At 37.9% G+C, this 19,106-nt stretch overlaps 1 protein-coding gene across 1 annotated transcript; it reads left to right on the top strand.

Moving 5' to 3' along the window:
* The first annotated feature begins 11,610 nt into the window (after positions 1-11,610).
* Positions 11,611-12,019, top strand: LOC131478187 (ubiquitin-like). The gene has a single exon (XM_058656323.1). The coding sequence runs from the start codon at positions 11,720-11,722 to the stop codon at positions 11,951-11,953; it is 234 nt and encodes a 77-aa protein (XP_058512306.1). The 5' UTR covers positions 11,611-11,719; the 3' UTR covers positions 11,954-12,019.
* Positions 12,020-19,106: the final 7,087 nt, after the last annotated feature.

The following is a 19,106-nucleotide window of genomic DNA, read 5'->3' as shown; positions in this document are numbered from 1 at the left end:
TTTCTGATTTGTCTGCAGTTTACTTACATAGAATTGCAAATAAACATTGAACGTCTTAAGCAGAAATTTGGCCTAGCAGTGGAAACACAACTTGAGATTCAGATCAGATTACCTGAATTTGATTCCCAGGTCTGGCTTCTGATTCAAACGTTCCGCCAGTTCAGACTGTGGAAGTCAATGATGATAGCTCAAATGTTTGATTCCCTGCTCTCCTTGTGAGAGGTCTGGACAAAGTGCCAGGTTTCTGACCCATGGTCCCACTGTAACCTGTCAGTGTAACCTCAGCCCATGGAGACATCAGAGGAGTGACCCAGTTATATTTCTACCACTTTGTATTATTTTCTTTTGGTAGTAAGAGCATTTAATATCTGTGGATTTAGCTTCAATTTTGCAGTCTGTGTCTTTAACCATAGCACTGTGCTTTATACTGTTTTCCCGGAATTGACTCACCTTATAGCTCCAAGTTCAGAGACTCGTACCAACATCCCCTTCTATCTGCCCGCACATCCACCCAGGCAAAATCGCACTTACGTGTACAGCCTTAAAAACATCCAAAGTCAGAGAAACAGTACAAAGTGGTTGCTAGTGGATAGATAATTTTAGAAAGATATACATCCCAACATGACACAGAATGAATTGGCATTTTTTTTAATTTGCAAGCTTTCTAAAGTAGATTCTCTAAGGGGTCAGAGATGTAGAGACAAGCAGTCTCTTGTACCTTCTGTGAAGCTGAGAGAAATGTTGTCTTTTGAGATCAAATCCATTAGAGATCTGAAATACTCCAAAGTACCATGACAAAATCTGGACAGACATTCATGTAAGAAAAAAGCCAACAAACATGGAAACGGGCATCTGTGAATGTCTGGGTGTGTGAAACACTTCGTGGGGCGTTTTGACATCTGCTCTGGTGCAAACACATGAAGGTTGGCCATGAACCAGCAACTTGAGCTTGCTCTTCCGTTTGATTCCTGCATGCTCAGTGGATGACTTCACATGGAGGTTTGCTTGGCTGACTACTCAGATTTAAAAAAAAGGAATAAACAGAAACAAGTTCTCAGTGGCAGGGCTCCACGCCAGCCTCCTGTGCTGTTTAGTCACACTTGGTTCTACAAGACTGACCGCAAAGGCCCTGTGCTGGCTGGATTGAGCCTTCTTATCAACCCCAAACCACATGGAGTGGTGGGTGAGGCAGTAGTCTTCACTCTGGAGCTGGAGTTTTAATGGACTTTGTTCCATGAAGTGACCAATTATTTGTCTTTTCCTAAACCTGATTTCGGTCCCATTTCCTACTCAGAAAATATATCAAGCAACAAGAAATCAATGTGGGATTTGACTTGGATATTTGTATTATGATCCAACTCCCTAGTATGTATTTCTAGTGCAATTTTATGGGCAGTATAATGAGCCCAAACAACCACGGTTAACAAATGTCTGTAGTCCGGGTGAAAAAACATATATGGCTCACTTTGCACAATTTTGCACAATTCCCCAAGCCTAGGGAACTGTCTCATAAGAATTAGCAAACACTAACCATTATATAAATTATTTACTAATAATTTTCATATAACATTTTAGGAAAACCTATTGTTTTCTTTAATATTTTTCACAGTAAAAAAACATAGCATATTGAGCCAGCTATCTTGTCATTGCGTTTTCAGTTAACATCTTTCTCTCAATTCCTAAAACAGACATTTAGGGCCCTATTTTATAATTAAGGATGAGATAAATCTCCATGTGTCCAGAATCATCAGACTCCACTAATTTCCTGTGAACCTATGGACTCAGATCACCCCAAGGAAAGGCCATTGACCACCTAGGTCATTGTTTTCTGTAATGCTTTGTATTGACTCACCATGTGTCAGAAGTGATTCATGAGTCCCCAAATACGTCTACTTTGAGTAGTTTTCAGCCCAGTGAGCAAAATAAAGTCTTGGAATTAATCCCAGCACTGTGACACAGTCCATTCAATCCCTCCTAGGCCCTAGCCTGAGGGTCTCCAAGATCATTTATCTCCTGGCAAGCTGCACAAAAGAGTGATGTTTGCCTAGAATAATATCCTTTCCTTTATGCTCTGGTGAGCCGAGGCATACTTTAATTCAGTCCAGCTAATGTTCTATATTCTTAATCAAAACTTTCTGACAATCCAAGACTTGGATGGCTCTGCTCATTCAGTCTCTAAATTGTGTACTTGCCATCTATATGAATGCGTATTATTTTCTTTGAATACAGGAATCATAACCATATTTTCATCTGTGTACAGAACTATCACAGTAACAGACACATTAACAGAACTTAGTAAATACACATACATTTTGTAGCAGTAAAATTAGTGAAAATATTAGTGAAAAAAATAGATAAAACCCCATTATTAATGCCTAAAGGGAATGAAAGAACGAATATTCTTAAAAAATTCTGTTAGGAAAACCATTCCATATGGACTTGTTTCATTTTTATGAATAATGGTAGACAAGTTAGGGGAAATCATGTTATGCTCAGTTGGGGAACTACAATTTTATGCAATGTAATTTGCTTCCCAATACATAACAGGTTTTAAAAAACTTACTAAAGTGGGTTCAAATCAAATTGCTTTGTCCCCAAGGAAAGCTAATCCTCAACTACGAATAGGCATACATGCTGGTCCTTTAGGGGGTTTTTATAAAGTATTCTCACTTGATTCCTCATAAGCAATTAAATGGCAACCTTGCTGTAGTGGGTCGAAAGTTAATTAAACCTTTATCTTACTTCAAACATATTAGCCCATCATATTGAAAAGACTGCAATGAACAGAGTGCTCATATAGACACATATTTATATGCATGTGTGTATACACACAGAGAGAGCAAGAGTTGCAAAAATCTTAAGAAATTGTGATCTTCCTCTGACAAACCCATTTGTGATTATGAGAAAAATATCACTGAATCTTAACTGAAGAACCTTCTAGAAAACACCAGGCCAGAACATGTAAAAACATGCAAAAAACTCTCCACATCATTAAAAATAGAGAAATCCTAAGGAGTAGCCACTGCTCTCTGTAATGTGTGTTCAGCTTGGGATCTTGGAAAATAAAGAGTCATGCAAACATTAAGTAAATCTGATAAAAGCTTCGGTCAGCAACAATGTCTATGGTCAACGCCAACAACAAAGGAAGGCGGATGTGGAATTCATGGGAATTTTATGTTCTAGCTTTATAACTTCTTTGTAAGCATAAAGCAATTTTATTTTTAAAAAGTTTTTTTTCTTATTTATTTGAAAGCCAGAGTTATGGAGAAAGAGAGAGAGACTGGATTTACCATCTGCTAGAAGTTCATTCCCAAAGTGGCCACATTGACCAGGCATTGGCAAGGCCTATGCCAGTAGTAGTCCAGTAACCTGTCAAGCATTTAGATTATCTTCCACTGCTTTGCCAAGCACATTAGGAAGGAGCCAGATTCGAACAGCAGCCGAGACTCCAACCTGTGCCTGTAGAGGATGCTAACATGGCAGAAGCTGGCTTAACATACTGTGCCACAATATAAGGTTATTTCAAAGGAATAGCTTATTTTTATAATTTTTTTAAAAACTAAAATCAGTGTAAACAATACACATATGAAATTCACATATTGGAACCATCATTTAAGGTCAGTGGTCTCCAGTGTAGACACTGAAGTATCCAAACCACCTTAAATGTACTCCCTGATTCCACATATGCTTTGCATAAATCATTAGCATGTAATTTGCTTTGCATAAACAATCGGGATTTAGATTTCCTCACATTATTAGTACTTAAAGTTGTTCTTCATGCCCTTTATCATTAAGCTCATTTTGTTTTTTGTCTGAATAGTACCTTTCAAATATAACTGTTATTGAGAAATCATTTACTTTTTTCCCCCAAATAATTTTATTTTACATGGACAGATTGCTTTGTGGGTTTTATTAGTAGTCTTCTTGAACTGCAATAAATAACAACAACAACAACAAAAAGCATCCATTGCTGGTTTACACAACAGAATTGTATTTGTCACCGTTTTGAAAGCTGTAAATCATGGCTCTGTGGTCAGTGGTATTCCGAGGTCTTTCTCTTGGCTTGGAGGGTACCATGAGCACACTCTATGCTTATAAATCTCTTTGAGTAGTTTTGGAGGGAGAGGGTTTGAGCATGAAAACCATAAAGTAAGCAACTTCTGGTGTCTTTTACAGGCACTGACGGTAAGGAATTATTCGAATATCCCACCCTGGACCTGGCGCCATTTCGTCTTCCTCACAGCTCACGAAATTCACACCAGTCCAGCTGTCCGCCAATCAGGCATTTCACCTGAGAATCCCACCCCCAGTCTCCCAGGCCCTTCCCCAACTCTGCCCAACTCTGCCAATCATTCTTAGGCAATCACCTGTGACATGATCACCAGTCCCCTTGGGTCTGCTCTCAATCCCCCCCAATTCCCGCCCCCACACCTTGTAGGCTCACCTGAGTGACAAAAAGACCCCCAGGTGCGGCTGTGTCTCTCTCTTCTCCTTCCTTCTTGCCTCCCCACCACCTCCACCCCGTTCCTGCCCCGCTGGAATAATCCTCCTAAGATACCTGGTTGTGTCTGGTGTTTTCGGTTCACAGTAAAGAAACAGGTTGGAGAATTAGCTGCACGTAATAATAATGTAAAAACTAGAACTCTGTTTTAAATAACTAACACTGACCACATAAGGACTATATTTTCACATGTCCTTTACTGTCCTACTTATTTGCCTTGTATGCAGTACGGTCAGAAGTTAACCCTAATGGGTGTGAGTTTTGTAGGAGATACTATTCAATCCGCGGCACTGATTGTTCGGTTTCTCAGTTGGTTTATTTTACGTTATACCATTGTGTTTTTTGTTTTTTGTTTTTTTGCATTAAAATTATTTGAAACTTGATCTTCTCTGTTTTGTATTCTTTGAGTGCTTCCTCTCCTCCAGCCCCACCCCATCATGGTTTTATAAATCAGAGCTAACAGGAGAGTGATGTTTTTGTCCCAGTTGTTGTTTTGTTCTGTTTTTGTAGCTCGTTTTGTTTTCACGTGTTTTCATTGAGTCAGTGGCTTAATGAGCTGGCAGATTTGTTGTCTCCCCAAGGGTACATCTCCGGTCTGAGATTCATCAGGAAGAATAGCAGATAAACATTCCCTTCTCAACAGGATGGGGTTTCTTATTTTATTCCAGGAGGAAATGTTAGCAGGCAAAGGCTTTCAAAGAGTGTAAATAGCATGTTGACACTACAAGTCTTCTTGCATGGAATAAACTGGCAATTTTAGCTCAGGTCACCTTGAAAGCCACTGATTTCCCTACCTAGATTTATGAAAAGCTAGTGTATCTTGGGGTGTAAATGTCTCCATCTGAGCTGGTGAAGTTTTGATTTACCCTGTGATATTTCAGAGTTTCAAGTATATTACCTTCTAAGACCCAGCACTAGGTTCCTGTCTTAGTCTATTTCACACTGCTTTAAACGAGTGCCTGAGGGTAATTTATAAAGATTAGGGATTTATTAAAGCTTTGGAGGCTGAAGTCACAAGGTCAAAGGGCCCATGTGTGGTGAGGGTTTTACGCTGCATCACTCCGTAACAGAATGCACTTGGGCAAAAGAATTGGCAAAAGCTAGGGAGTGAACTGCCACATCCATTCATGAGTACGGGAAACGCATGATCTAAACAGTTTCCAGCAGGCTTCGACACCAATGCTGTAACATTGAGGACTGGCTTTCTAACATACCCTTTTTGGAGGATGGATTCAACCTGTTAGCAACACTGTTGGGTATCATGTGCATCTAGGAAAACAAGAAAGAAAGAGGGAAAGGAAGGAAGGAAGAGAGGAAGGAAGGAGGGAAGTAGGGAAAGAATCCAAAATTAGAACTTAAGACTTTCATTTATTCTATTTGGTTTGCATCTGTTAGAAACACATTTTGGTTTTGCATAGCAAGGGTTGTAATTACACGACATCCGTAGTATCATATTTGAGCTTTTGTGTAAAGCAGTTTTATAAAGTGAGTTACATGTGTTTCACAATCTTTGAAGTTATTATGGAAAATAGGGAATATCATCATATTGTTAGAACTGTTTGTATGAAATCTGTTCCCTTTATGAAAGTAATTAAACATGCCAGTGACAAATAGTCTACCTGCCTATTGAGCCCTCCTGAAAGTCATGTGCTCTGTGACTCAGAATGATGAAAATCTCAAAACATTTTATTTCTAGTATGTCTTTGAAGAAAGATAGGGTACTAGAATTAAATATTAATAGTAAAATCTTATATGTCCAGTAAATTATTATAAATATTATTTTAAAAATGTGTAATTCCCCAAATGCTCTCTGTATAATAACAAGAGGTTTATAAACATATCTTTGGGTTTAAAAAACTGATGCTGTAGATGTTAGTTTATTAGTGATGGTTAGATAACCATTTACTTTGTTTCCCAAATAACCAACATCTGCATGATGGCCAGCCATGTTGTTTACACTTAGGAGTCACAAAGCTGTCCTGCCTGAGGAAGGTGCAGAGTTGAGCACAATGAACTTACTCTGTCCAGTCATTTTACTCATGCAGAGTGACTGCAATTTGAACGTGACTCAAGAACAGAATTCTAGATAATGAAATCCCTTAGTTTGGGATCATCTATTTTTTCACTATTTTTATTTTTAATGGACTATTAAAAGATGATAGATTTGTCTGAAGTTCAGCATATTCTTTTCTGACTTTGTAACAACTAATTTGCTGAATCAACAGAGAGTGAGAATACTATCACTAGAGCAGAAATTCGATTCTGCGTACTGCCGCTTGTACATATGTAGGAAATATTAATTGCACATCATATAAAGTTTCGGTGTTTTAAGGACACTTTTATTAGAAATTTCTCAAGCAACCCTGAGAATCATGCTTATGTCTTGTATCCATTTTATTCAATAATTCACAATTTATTTCTTCATGGCTCCACTGAATTGGAGAAAATAGTAAGTAACAATTGATACGCTGGTGAATAAGTGGACCAAATTGGCTGAGCTGAAACGAATACATGTCTCCACTTTCATTGGCACTCTAGATGACTCGGGGGAGTCCTCACCCAGTTGCTCCTCCCTATCCTGTATACTCTGATATGCCATGCAGGTGTCATAACTATTATCTTCAACTCTACGGGGAATATCTACTCCTATGAGTTTTAAACACAAATCATGTCAACATCTAGCTACCTGTCTAAAGAGCTAGCACTTTTCTTTCTCATTTTGCTTCTTCTTTTTTTGATGTTTTACTCGTATATGCATTTATTAATTGATTTAAATACTGAAGAAGTTATTTTGATTTTGCCATGATACATATATACAGACTAAAGGTTACGAACTACTAAGGAATGTGTATTCTATCTATTGCAAGAAATCTCAAAGCTCTGAAACATGAGAACTGAATCGAACAGAGACAGCTTCTGGTTAGCCACCAAACAAGTCATAAAGTTTTGCTTCAATATTATCACTCTAAATACTTAGAAGGTGACATTTAGAGAAGCTGATCATTTTAAAGTTAAATGATAAATGTGATTAAGGCAATGAATACTTTAAAAACATTAATTACGCTTGCTTTTCTGATGAAATATGATGAAAATTTTATTTAATAAATCCTAAAGGTTAAAAGCTTTCGAATCATCCAAGCAGAAATTTCTGAACAGATGAACCAATAAGCAATACAAAATCAGTTGAGCATTGAATAGGAAATTAAATTTCATATTTACTACACACCTCTTATTAGACACACATTTCCTCAAATTATGGAAAATTATGAGACTTAAATTATAAGAGCAAATTCTGCTTGAAACCAGACCAACCATTTAAATTTTATTGAGGAAAGTGCTTTGTTCCTCAGCTTCAGAGAACCACATTTGCAAATGTATGAAAAGACTTCTAGGCATTGCAGCACAATTCTTTAAATCTCATGTTCGGTTAAAGAAATGAATACCTCCAATTTTTAATGTACATAAAATTAAAGGTAGCCGTATGTTCCACAAATACCATGATTTTTAAAAGTGCTATTTGTAGAAAAATTTTGTGTACACTCTTCAGATTTGTAATGTAAATGTTTTTTGTTTTGCCAGAATATTTATCTCATAATGTTACATGATTACCTTTAAAGAGAAAAATTATTTCAGGAAAAGTTGAGCAATTTGAACAGTGAGTTGGGAATATCATGCTTTAGTAAATCGATTAGGTCAACCCCCATCTCCTTTCAGGAAGGTTCCACCCCGACCTTCACCTTGAAGCTGAGTTGACCTTCCTCTTGGCACAGGAAGTTCAGAGTGTGTTAGCCCACCTTGTTCTTTCTGACCTATGTCTTGCACGCTTTTGCTGGAGACAGTCACACAGTGACTCCCTTTCATGCCAAGGTCTCTGCTCAAATATCGTCTCCTCAGGGCCCTGCTCTAGTTATAACATGCACATCTTCTTACCACCTTCACATTCATATTGTGTGTCTAGCACTAAGAAGAGTGCTTGTAAAAGTTTTCGTACAGTTAAACATCCAATGATTTTTTTTTCCTACAGGATTATAATTTCGTTGCTGACAAGGAACATGTCAGACTTACTTGTTAAATAATATCATTTTATTTGGGGGAAGAGAGAGAGAGAGAGAGAGAGAGAGAGAGAGATGTCTATTTGCTCTCATCCTACCTAAGTGTCCCTGACAGCTGGAAGGGATGAGGGAAGGACTAAGCCAGGTCACAATCGGGAGCTGGGAACTCAATCTGGGTGTCCTGCCTGGGTAGCAGAGACTCGGGCAGTTGAGCAATCAATCACTTGCAGCCTCCAAGGGTGCATGTTTATGGGAAGCTAGGATGGGGTGTACAATTGGAACTTAACAAAAGCACTCCACATCCCAGATTTCTTATGTCCACATCCCAGGGCTTGAAGTCGTGAGTGAAGAACTCAATTAATGGCCATTGGTAAATAAATAAAGTACAAACTCTTAAAGTCATTTATTTTTGGTAAAGCCTAGGAAAGCAGGAATTTTTCAGAAGAATCTGGAGCCATTTTTAAAAATTCCTGCTTTCCTAGGCTTTACCAAAAAATAAATGACTTTAAGAGTTTGTACTTACATCAGCAGCTAGTTCACATCTCCCAAATATTTACCAAATAGTTGCAAAGTGCTGCACCTGCATGGAGGCTTATGTAAAAGTACCCATTTATTTATGTATTCTTCTAAAAATCTGCTAATTTACGTACCTAATTTCAAAATAAGCTGTCAAATGACTAAAATGTTTTATGAAATGTACATTAAGAAATACATAGGACATGCAATGAATTTTATTTTACTTTAAAATATACACTTGAATACCTATATATCTATGTAATTCCATGGCAAACATAACTTTGCAAATAAATCATGAGTTTAATTATACGCACACATTTGTATTTGCTCTAGTACTAAAACTTACATTAATGTTAAAAAGTCCACTCTTTGATCCTGATAGAATCAGATCATCAGAAAAATATTCAGAAAGTGACTTGAGAATAATTTTATTAAGAAAATCTTTAAGTGATGTGATTCTTAAACTTGCACTAAAATACATGGAATTAAATCTCAAAGAAAAGTTGACAGCACAAAAAATCCCAATAAGAAAAAAGGGGTTTCCTGATTAGGGACTTCTGAACAGCATTCTAGAATTCATAGCAAAGAATTTAACAAGCAACTCTTTCATTGTGTTCTAGTTAGAATAGTTTCCCTTTTTTATTGTTGTTGTTTGAGTCTCTAAATAGTAGCCTTTGTGTATCTCAAAGAAAATATCAAAGTTACAAACACAAAGTTTATGAAATAAGCAAAGCAACAGGAATCCTAGAGAAAAAGTGCAACTGGTTGTTTTATACCAGATAATGCACAACGTGCTTTGAGTACCTTTGCAATAGAGATATATTTAAAACAAAAACAATTACTCAGTTTAGCAGTCCTGAGAAAATGGTCCCTGAACATCATCCTTCCATATATTGACCCCTCAGTTATAGATGGTACTTGGAACAGGTTTTCTGTAGAAGACAGTGTGGCACAGCAGACACAGAGAAAGTGTTCTACTTCGTATGGTCGGTTATCATTTGCACATGAGAAGGGCAGCATGATTGATGGTGCAGTCTCACCAAAATTGCAAGTATGCGGCTATAAGTACAGTTTCTAGAAATAGACTTTCATCTAAAGAGTTTCCTAGTCTATGGAAAATGAACATACAACGTGTCATATCATAATTAGTTTAGAGAAAATTTTAATTACTTTTTCTGTAATTAATCTCTCCTCTTCACCAGCATTACTTTGCAATGCCACCAAAGTTATGTCTCTCGAATGTGTGGAGAAATGTTTCCAGCTCAAAACATCTAATTTATATTTGAAAAGTGCAGAGAGGCAGATAGGAAGAGAGACATAAAGAAAACGGATCTTATAGCTGTTGACTCATTCTCCAAATTCCCAAAACAGCTGGGTCTGGTACAGGCTCAAACCAGGAATTTGGAACTTAATCTGGATTTTTCACATTGCTGGCAGGGACCCAAGTACTGGAGTCATCACCTTCTGCCTCCCAGGGCATTCAATAGCAGAAAGTTGCAACATGGAATCAAGCTGGTTATTTGGACCCAGGCGTAATGTAGATATGAGATGCAGGTGTCCCAAGCAGAATCTTAATCATTGCACCAAATGCCTGTCCAGGAACACTGATGTCCCATGACCTCATAATATGCTTAAGTTGTTTGTCATACACAGTTGTATCGTCTGTCTTAATGACCTAACTTTGCATCTAGCCTGGTACAATATGCCATAATCATGGTATGTATCCCCTGATTCCTTGAGTGTGTCGTATTTGTCCATGCCCCTCATGTGCTCATCTTCCTTTACTCAGTATTTAACCCAAACTTCCATTCTTCTTTCCAATAAATATCCGCTTCAAATAGTCTGCCTTCTGAGATATTATTTCCCAATGTGCTAAGAAGAAACAGTCATTTGTTATCTTACTTTAGCGTGGAATTGTCGGTATTTCTCTGTTAAATGCTCACTTGAAAGATCTTGGCATCTTTGCCATAAATACCTGGTATTTCCATATTGTAATATCCCCCAGGATAGGAACTGTGTATCAGTCTGCTGTAACCAATCCCACACTCAGTCCATGCGAGCGATTCAGCTTTTTATCTGTGTATGTGTTTATTTTAATTACTTGATTTAATGAATGAATAAATTGGCAATGTATTTGAAATAACTTAAGCAACGCAATTTAGAGCCTTAAGTTTATAGTCATCCAATAACTTTATTATTGATTTACAGTATTATAAATGCAATACTAGAAGCACCACCAAACTTGATTCCTTCAGAATGCTTTTACTGCATCAAAGCAATTTTCATGTTAAGATTTTTTTATACAGAATGGTTGAAAATACAGAGAATAGCTAATAAGGTGAAAATAAGGCCAAATAATGCCAATAAAACTCACAACATTAATGGTATTGCAAAATACTCACAACTACACAAATTTCTAATATTTAACTTTCATATTTTTATTATAAGCCAATAAGTTACAAGAATATGTGAAAACTTCTTTTTGGCATTCAAATGTGATGAGGTGGTCAACTGAAAGGAAACATCACCTCTGCTCGACCAGCAGAGGCTGATCTTTGCAGGCAAGCAGCTGGAAGGTGGCCGCACCCTGTCTGACTACAACATCCAGAAAGAGTCCACCCTGCACCTGGTCCTGTGCCTGAGGGGTGGCATGCAGATCTTTGTGAAGACCCTGACTGGCAAGACCATCACCCTGGAGGTGGAGCCCAGTGAAACCATCGAGAATGTCAAGGCCAAGATCCAGGATAAGGAAGGCATCCCTCCCGAACAGCAGAGGCTGATTTTTGCAGGCAAGCAGCTGGAAGATGGCCGCACCCTGTTTGACTACAACATCCAGAAGGAGTCCACCCTGCACCTGGTCCTGCGCCTGAGGGGTGGTGTCTAAGTTCTCCCCCTCAAGCTTTCAGCACATTTCAGCACACTTTTCTTTCAATAAAGTTCTTGCATCCCCCTCCCCAAAATACTCAGTTTTTCTTATAAAACAAAATGTCCTCCATAATACAGCATAATTTAGTATTTTATTCCCAATAGTTTTCACACTTGTATAATAAATGGTATTTGCTCCTTTCCACAACGATGTTTAACAATACTATGTGTGCTCAAACTGGATTTCAGCATCATAGGGCAACAAACTAATGAAAGTGACTCAAATAGTGTTAACCTCTGAGGAGTTAGATCACTTTGACCTAACAAGTGATCCACTGTACCCATTCAAGAAGACTTTTAAATACACTGATTTCACAATGTAATTCAGTCCAGCATGCATAATTCTAAAGCATTAACTCCAGGATTTTCATAATCGAATTCAAGTACTCTTATAGAAAAATCAGAATGTACAAACACATAAAAAGAAATCTCTTCAGAAGTACCCCTTGCTAATATTTTCCACGCTTATTCAGAAACACTATTTATTTACTGAGAGCGAGCGAGCGAGCGAGAGAGAGAGAGAGAGAGAGACCTCCTATCTCCTGATATATTTCCAATATGTTTACAATATCTGGAGCTAGGCGCCAAGAACGCAGCGTCTGTTTTTCTACAAAGACCCATAGCAGATAGAAGTCTCATCTATCTATTAGTAGATCCCTTCTAGTCACAGGAAGTTTTCCTCCTTTTCTAGAATGGAAGTTGCATTTTCATCTGGAACATTTCTGTGAGCACCGAGATGATCCTATGCTGCATGTTTTTAAAATTTATTAATGTGATGGGTAACACGGAGGGATGTTTCAGTGTTAAATTAACTCAAAAATCCTGAGAGAAATTGGAGTTTATTATTATGCACAGAGTTACTTCAGAAAGTTCACAGGAATAAAGGAATTAAGAGCTAAATTTCCTCTGGTACAAAACAACTCTGAAATCCATGCAGCTCATTTGTCATGCATATTTTCTATGATCTGTTTAAAGACCTTCTCTTATTAGACTTTTTATATTGGTCTATTTGATTTGCTAGCATTTCATTTAGAATTACGTTTTGGAACATTGTACCAGGTTCCTCTTTTCTTGCAATATTTGCTTTTGGTCTTAGATTACCTAGGAATCCGGATGTGTTCTCTACTTTTCTAAAATACTTTGTATAGAATTGGTGTTGCTTCTTCTTTAAATCTCATTGAGATTTTACAAATAAAACCACCTGAGATCAGAGGAGGAAAAAACACAACACTTTCTACTTAGTATCAAAATATACAATTTAAGTTTGACTTGTAACGCTCTGCTCTGTTCAATGAAATATCCTTTCTGATACATAAATGTTACAGGCTTCAGAATGATTTACTATTATGTGGTCTAACATGTGACTATCTTACAAAGCATTACTCTTATCTTCAAAAGAAGGTTAAAACAAAACAAGGTATTAAGAACCCTGAAATCAATAGCATTTCTTTTATCTATCAGGGAATGGAGGTCAGAGTGCAGAGGCAAATATTAGGTAAAAGTAGATTATACTGGGAACAAAACTCACATCAGGAGTAATTCTTGAAAGCAAATGACTAGCGGCTGGAGACTCAGATTCAGATGAGCTTGTGATATAAGAATATGGGGATTTAGGTGTAGGTGGCTGTACAACCTTCAGAGTTTTACTGCAGCAGTCACAGGTTCTCCCCAGGAAAGTGGAAGTAGAGTCCCTTCGGCTTCTAGCAGTAGAAGGGGACCCGTACTTATTTTGAAATTCACTCAGAGCTTCTGCTCTGCTAGACAAATACCTGTCCTTAAAGAAAACTCTTTTGTCCCCGGTTTATCCAATTTGAGTCTTAACAGTGACTAACACTTGGAGAAAAGGAACTAGTCAAGAAGCCCTGTGTAGGCTTCTCTCACACAGAGAGGGAAGAAAAGCGGAGAAGCATTTGTGCAGACTGCAAGACCACTAAAATAATGAGACTTAGCATTACATGAGGCTCTCCTGCTCTCCCACACTGTAGTAGCACATCAAGTTGAGTTCTGTGTTAATAAACAGAGGATTAGACATTTAAAAACACAAGATGCATCTCCTATTCAGGAAGAAATTATTAGGAAACCTAATGGCAGCCAAGGAGAGAGCATAAAAGGCTTAGAGGGAGTTATATCTCTGCTACCTGCAAGCATAGCCAACGGTAAATATCTAACTCTTAGTTGGATAAAAATAACACCTCACACTAATATGGGTACTTGTGTCAGCTCCTTTTACTTGCTATTCTATGTTTAGAGTTAAAAAAAATCAGTAGATGTATTGCAATACAAAAAAAAAAAAAAACAATGTGAAAAACAAAGCCTCATAAGCTGACTTGGAGATTTTTAGATAATTTTTATGTCAGTTTTAGGGCCTAATACAGTAGTCTATTGGCTAAAGTCCTCACCTTGCACAAACAGGGATTTTACATGGGCACCAGTTCTAATCCAAGTGACCCTGCTTCCCAGCCAGCTCCCTGTTTGTGGCCTGGGAAAGCGGGCAAAGATGGCCCGGGGCCTTGGGACCCTGGACCAGCATGGGAGACCCTGAAAAGGCTCTGGGCTCCTGGCTTTGGATCGGCTCAGTCCTGGCTGCTGCAGCCACTTGGGGAGTGAATCACTGGACAGATGATCTTTCTCTTTGTCTCTCTTGTATATGTGCTTTTCCAATGGAAAAAAAATGTTAGTTTTAATGTTGTTTACAGAATTGAGTTGGAAGGACACCATTGTGGGTCTCTAATTAGGGCGGGGAGGATCAAGGTATGGAGCAAAATGGGAAAAAATGTTTTAATTTTTTTTTTTTGCCTCTTATGTCTTAGGGGAATGTGAAAGGGGCCACTCAGCACCCAGGGATGGGGCATGGTCCTTAGTGATGCTTTAGAGAGCCTGATGTTGGCTTCATTGCACCAGAATTGAGAGAATATTTCTGAGATCTATTGACTGACCAAGTCCACCCCAAGCGCATCCCCAGACCCAGACGGGAGCCATCGTAAGATTGGAGCCATCATGAATGGCACTAGAGTCCCTGCAGGATAAAACACGTGCAAGCTTGCTTTCCCTCTCTCTGCTTGTTGTCATGTGAACGCTCAACGAGAACATGGCCATCCGTAAGCCATGAACAGAGTCTTCACCAGGACTTCAATCATGCTGATACGCTGATCTGGAATTTCCATCCTCCAAAAGCACAGGAAATAGTATCTGCCACTTAAGCTACCAAATGCACCAGTATTTAGAATTGGAGTTGTCCAATACAAATTATTTTCCACATTAACAGACACAATTTATGAAAGAAAATATCATGTTTTTTTTTGCAATATTCCATCCATACCAGTCAAAGATTTGGGAAACCAGATCTGCATATGAGGAATTTGTTCAAGATACAGGCACATTATATGACATAAAAATTGTTATGTCTTCCCAGGTGTTCGATGTCACAAATCCACCATGATAACCTTTTGAAAGAAAGAAGGTTCTCTGCCTCTGAAGTCCAGGGTAGAGTATTTTTACCTTTCAGTGAGACACCTTGCTTCCGTTTTTTTAGCTGGGTTCTTTCAGAGTTGATGATCGTTGCGACAGACTGCTATAGTGCAAATCACATGAGCCTATTCCCTGGTGCTGAATTGATAGACAAAGTAGATCCATTTTTCCCAGAGAGTTGGTGGAGGATATATTATTTCACTTTTCCTTATTCTTGATAGCTATTTTAAAGAAAGATTGCTCAATTTTAATGTTCAGCAGTCTGAAGAGATTTCATGGTCAGGAAATAATCATTTTCTTAAAAATTTAGTCCCTCGAAATCTTGGCTTTATGCCAACGTGTACATCATTCAGATACAAACTTATTAGAAAATTGTTTTGATATATCTTCATGATCTAGTAAAATAAAGGAAGCACGTAACTCATACATTTAAGAAAAAATTTGATAGCTTTTTTTTTTTTTGTGACTGCCCCTGTCTATCCAATTTACCTAAGAGCTTTATCAAGAGTAACTGGCATTGTCAGATGATTTATACCAATTGAAAACTAAGGAAATTGAAGTAATTTTGAACAGCTATATGTGATGATAGAGCAATAATGTCAAGTGGGGTCCCCTTTGCCCTTTGTCATCCAGTCTTTGTAGCTACTAGATTATGTAGCATAAATAAAGAGGAATCTACAATGGAGTCTTAGGGGAGGTGAGGGGCTCCTTCATCCTTTTAAAGTTGACTATTTTGACTAAACATCTTTTTTCAGCATTGGATTTCTCTAAGACCTTTGAAGTAGGTAAGGATCATGTTGAAAATATGATTCCTTCAGAGATACACAGTATGATTTAGCACAGAAGCTGACTGATCTCATTGTGCTGGGTTGTAAGGCTCAGCAGTGGCATTTTCTCTCTCAAATCAATAAATGGATAATGAGAGAAGCCTGCATCAGGCTCAGGTAGGGCAAACATTCACAGTCTTGTCATCCAGTGGGCACATATCAGTGCAAACCATTTTTTCTTCCTAAATAGTCTGATATCTACTCTGAAGGATGAGAGTCTTTGTTGAATCAGCAGATGAGTGTCTTGAATAACAAAACATTAAAATGTGAGTCAATGGGACAAAGCAATAGAAAGCCAAAAAGATCGTATATGGAGGTACAAGCAAAGATGCAGTGATGTTGCAGAACCCCTGAGACTTCAAATATTCCAGCAAACCACCAAAGAAGAGTAGAGCACCTGGGGACAGGTTTATCTTGCACGTGCTTTATTAGGGGTCAACTTTCCTTCAGTCTTACATGTGCAGTCTCCAAGGTCATGGATCAGAGTGTTTCTGTGGCTTAGACCACACTGTGGTATTTAGTGAAGTCAGCCCTGGAATCCCAATACATGAAGGTATGCACTCTGCAATTTTGAAGTCTTGTTTTCTTCCCATGCACAGTGGGAAGAGTGGTCATCAGGAGTGAGGTGCTTTGCATGTTGCTTTCCTCTGTGTTAAACAGAGAGTAACCTCATGTAACTTCCAGCATTACACAGAAACACAATATTCTGTTTGGAGGAAATTGTCCTTTCATGAGCTGTCTCAATCAACTTCTACCTATCCCTATAGCATGCAAAGTTCTACTTTCAGTTTAAAAGGTAACATTATTTTAACATTTAGTAAATCATAAATTGTGTAATGCTTAGAATTCTTAGAAAAACACTGTAGCATCATCTACCATATATAATTTGAGTTATTAAAATATCCATTATGAGTAAGCAGATAGCATTTGATCAACATATTTATGGCCATTGGCATCACGTTTTTTTGTTTGTTTGTTTTGTTTTTTTTTTACATTGCATTATGTGACACAGTTCATAAGCTCTGGGTTTCCCCCAACCCCTCCCCGTACCCTCCCCCCATGGTGGATTCCTCCACCTTGTTGCAGTATTACAATTCAAATTAAGTCGAGATTCTTTCATTGCAAACATATACCAACCATAGAGTCCAGCATCTTATAGTCCAGATAAATTCGACAGTTTCTCGGGGAAACCATCTCTGGTCTGAAGGCAGAGCTGGCAGAATATCGTCCCGATCAATTAGAAGCCCCAGCACAACATCAACAACAATTTACAACATTATGGAATTAATTGACATGGCATCATGCTTTTTAAAACATTTCTTTATTTGAAAGGCAAAATCTCAGCCACACACAGTGTCGGTGTGTCATCTATGGAATTGCAGCCACAGGATAGCGCATGTCGTATACAAAATTGTGAAGCACTTGTAAAATTTAGAACAGTTTTTGTTTGACATTTAAGTAACTGTTTTAGCTGTTTTGTCTTACATTTATGAAAGATCTCCAAAAATTCATAGAAAATTAAAATAGTTTACACCAAAATAGATATTATTTAGTTCTGTTTCCCATGAACTCTTTGAAGGTTCTTTAGGGTGATGCTATGGGATGTATATTAACCCCGTGACGGAGATTAGCTAGCTATTGATAGGTGCAGGGAGAGAGCCAACGAGATTTTAAGTAGCTTGTTTAAAGGGACAAGGGTAGGGAAAACCAATAGTTGGCCTTGATGCTGTCAATGTCAGGTTGCACGAAGTTAACATACATTCACACTGCCTAAAACCTTCTTTAGCTCTGTGAAATGTGCAACAGAAGCCCGCTCTCTGCTCAGAGTTTTTATTACATAATTTGTCTTGGTCTTAGCCCAGCATACTTGAACCTGAGTGTTGGACCTCCATGGGGCTTGTTGTCAAGTATCTTGGGTGGGTAGCATCCTTTTTTGTCCTCCTCACAACCCCTCTGCCACCTCTGGTATTCCAGCAGCCCCTGTCACCTCCCCAACTTATTGAACTATAGTAAACAACAATTCTGTATCTATAAGGTGTGCAACATGGTTTGACCCATGATTACTACAGCAGGCACAGTCTGCAGCTTGCAGAACTGTCCTTGTCCTGCTCAGCTGAAAGTGAACTCCAGAGTGACTCTTCAATATGCAGAAACCTTCAGGCTGAGTGCAGAGAGACAACTAGCCAGCAAAAACCCATAGTGCAGGACTGAACTCCCAATTTCCTAATGTCCCTGTCTGTTGCCAAAACTGGAAATTCATAATATGCAAAAACTACAAATTAATGAATACAAATATCTTCACCAAAAATATATTTTGAGATATTTTTGATGTATTTTGATGTTTTCCAATAATAAATAAAGTATACAACATGATATTCAATTTTAGTCATCATAGAAATAAAAACTTCACAATTAGATACTTTCACAAAAAAATCAGAATGGCTATAATAAATAGACAAAAATATCATATGTGCTCTCAATTTTGTTGGTGAAGGGGTAAAGCTATATTTTTATTTAGAAAATGACTTTGTAGTTTTTGAAAATGTGGAACATAAGCGACCAGGACTTTGAGATTATCCTCAAAAACTTTGTGATTCTGCCTTCCAGTTGTCCAGAAAAAAAATCCCATAAATTGTATCTTTATTTTATAGTATATCCAAAATTTAAATAGTTTGAGATATTAATGCCTTCAAATGGAATAGATATAATATCATATGGTTCAAAATCTTAAAATACTTTCATTTCCCTTAAAATCCAAATTCATTTCTGATGTCTACTATCTCTTTGATCTAATCTCCTGCCTTGAAAACAGGCATT

This window comes from Ochotona princeps, chromosome 28 (assembly GCF_030435755.1).
Source record: "Ochotona princeps isolate mOchPri1 chromosome 28, mOchPri1.hap1, whole genome shotgun sequence".
Classification (NCBI taxonomy): Eukaryota; Metazoa; Chordata; class Mammalia; order Lagomorpha; family Ochotonidae; genus Ochotona; species Ochotona princeps.
The sequence above is the reverse complement of the archived record's forward strand: the minus strand, read 5'-3'. Positions and strand labels throughout refer to the sequence as shown.

Bases quoted from the DNA above. Each gene is read 5' to 3' on its own strand.
- LOC131478187 (XM_058656323.1), top strand. From the start codon at position 11,720: ATGCAGATCTTTGTGAAGACCCTGACTGGCAAGACCATCACCCTGGAG.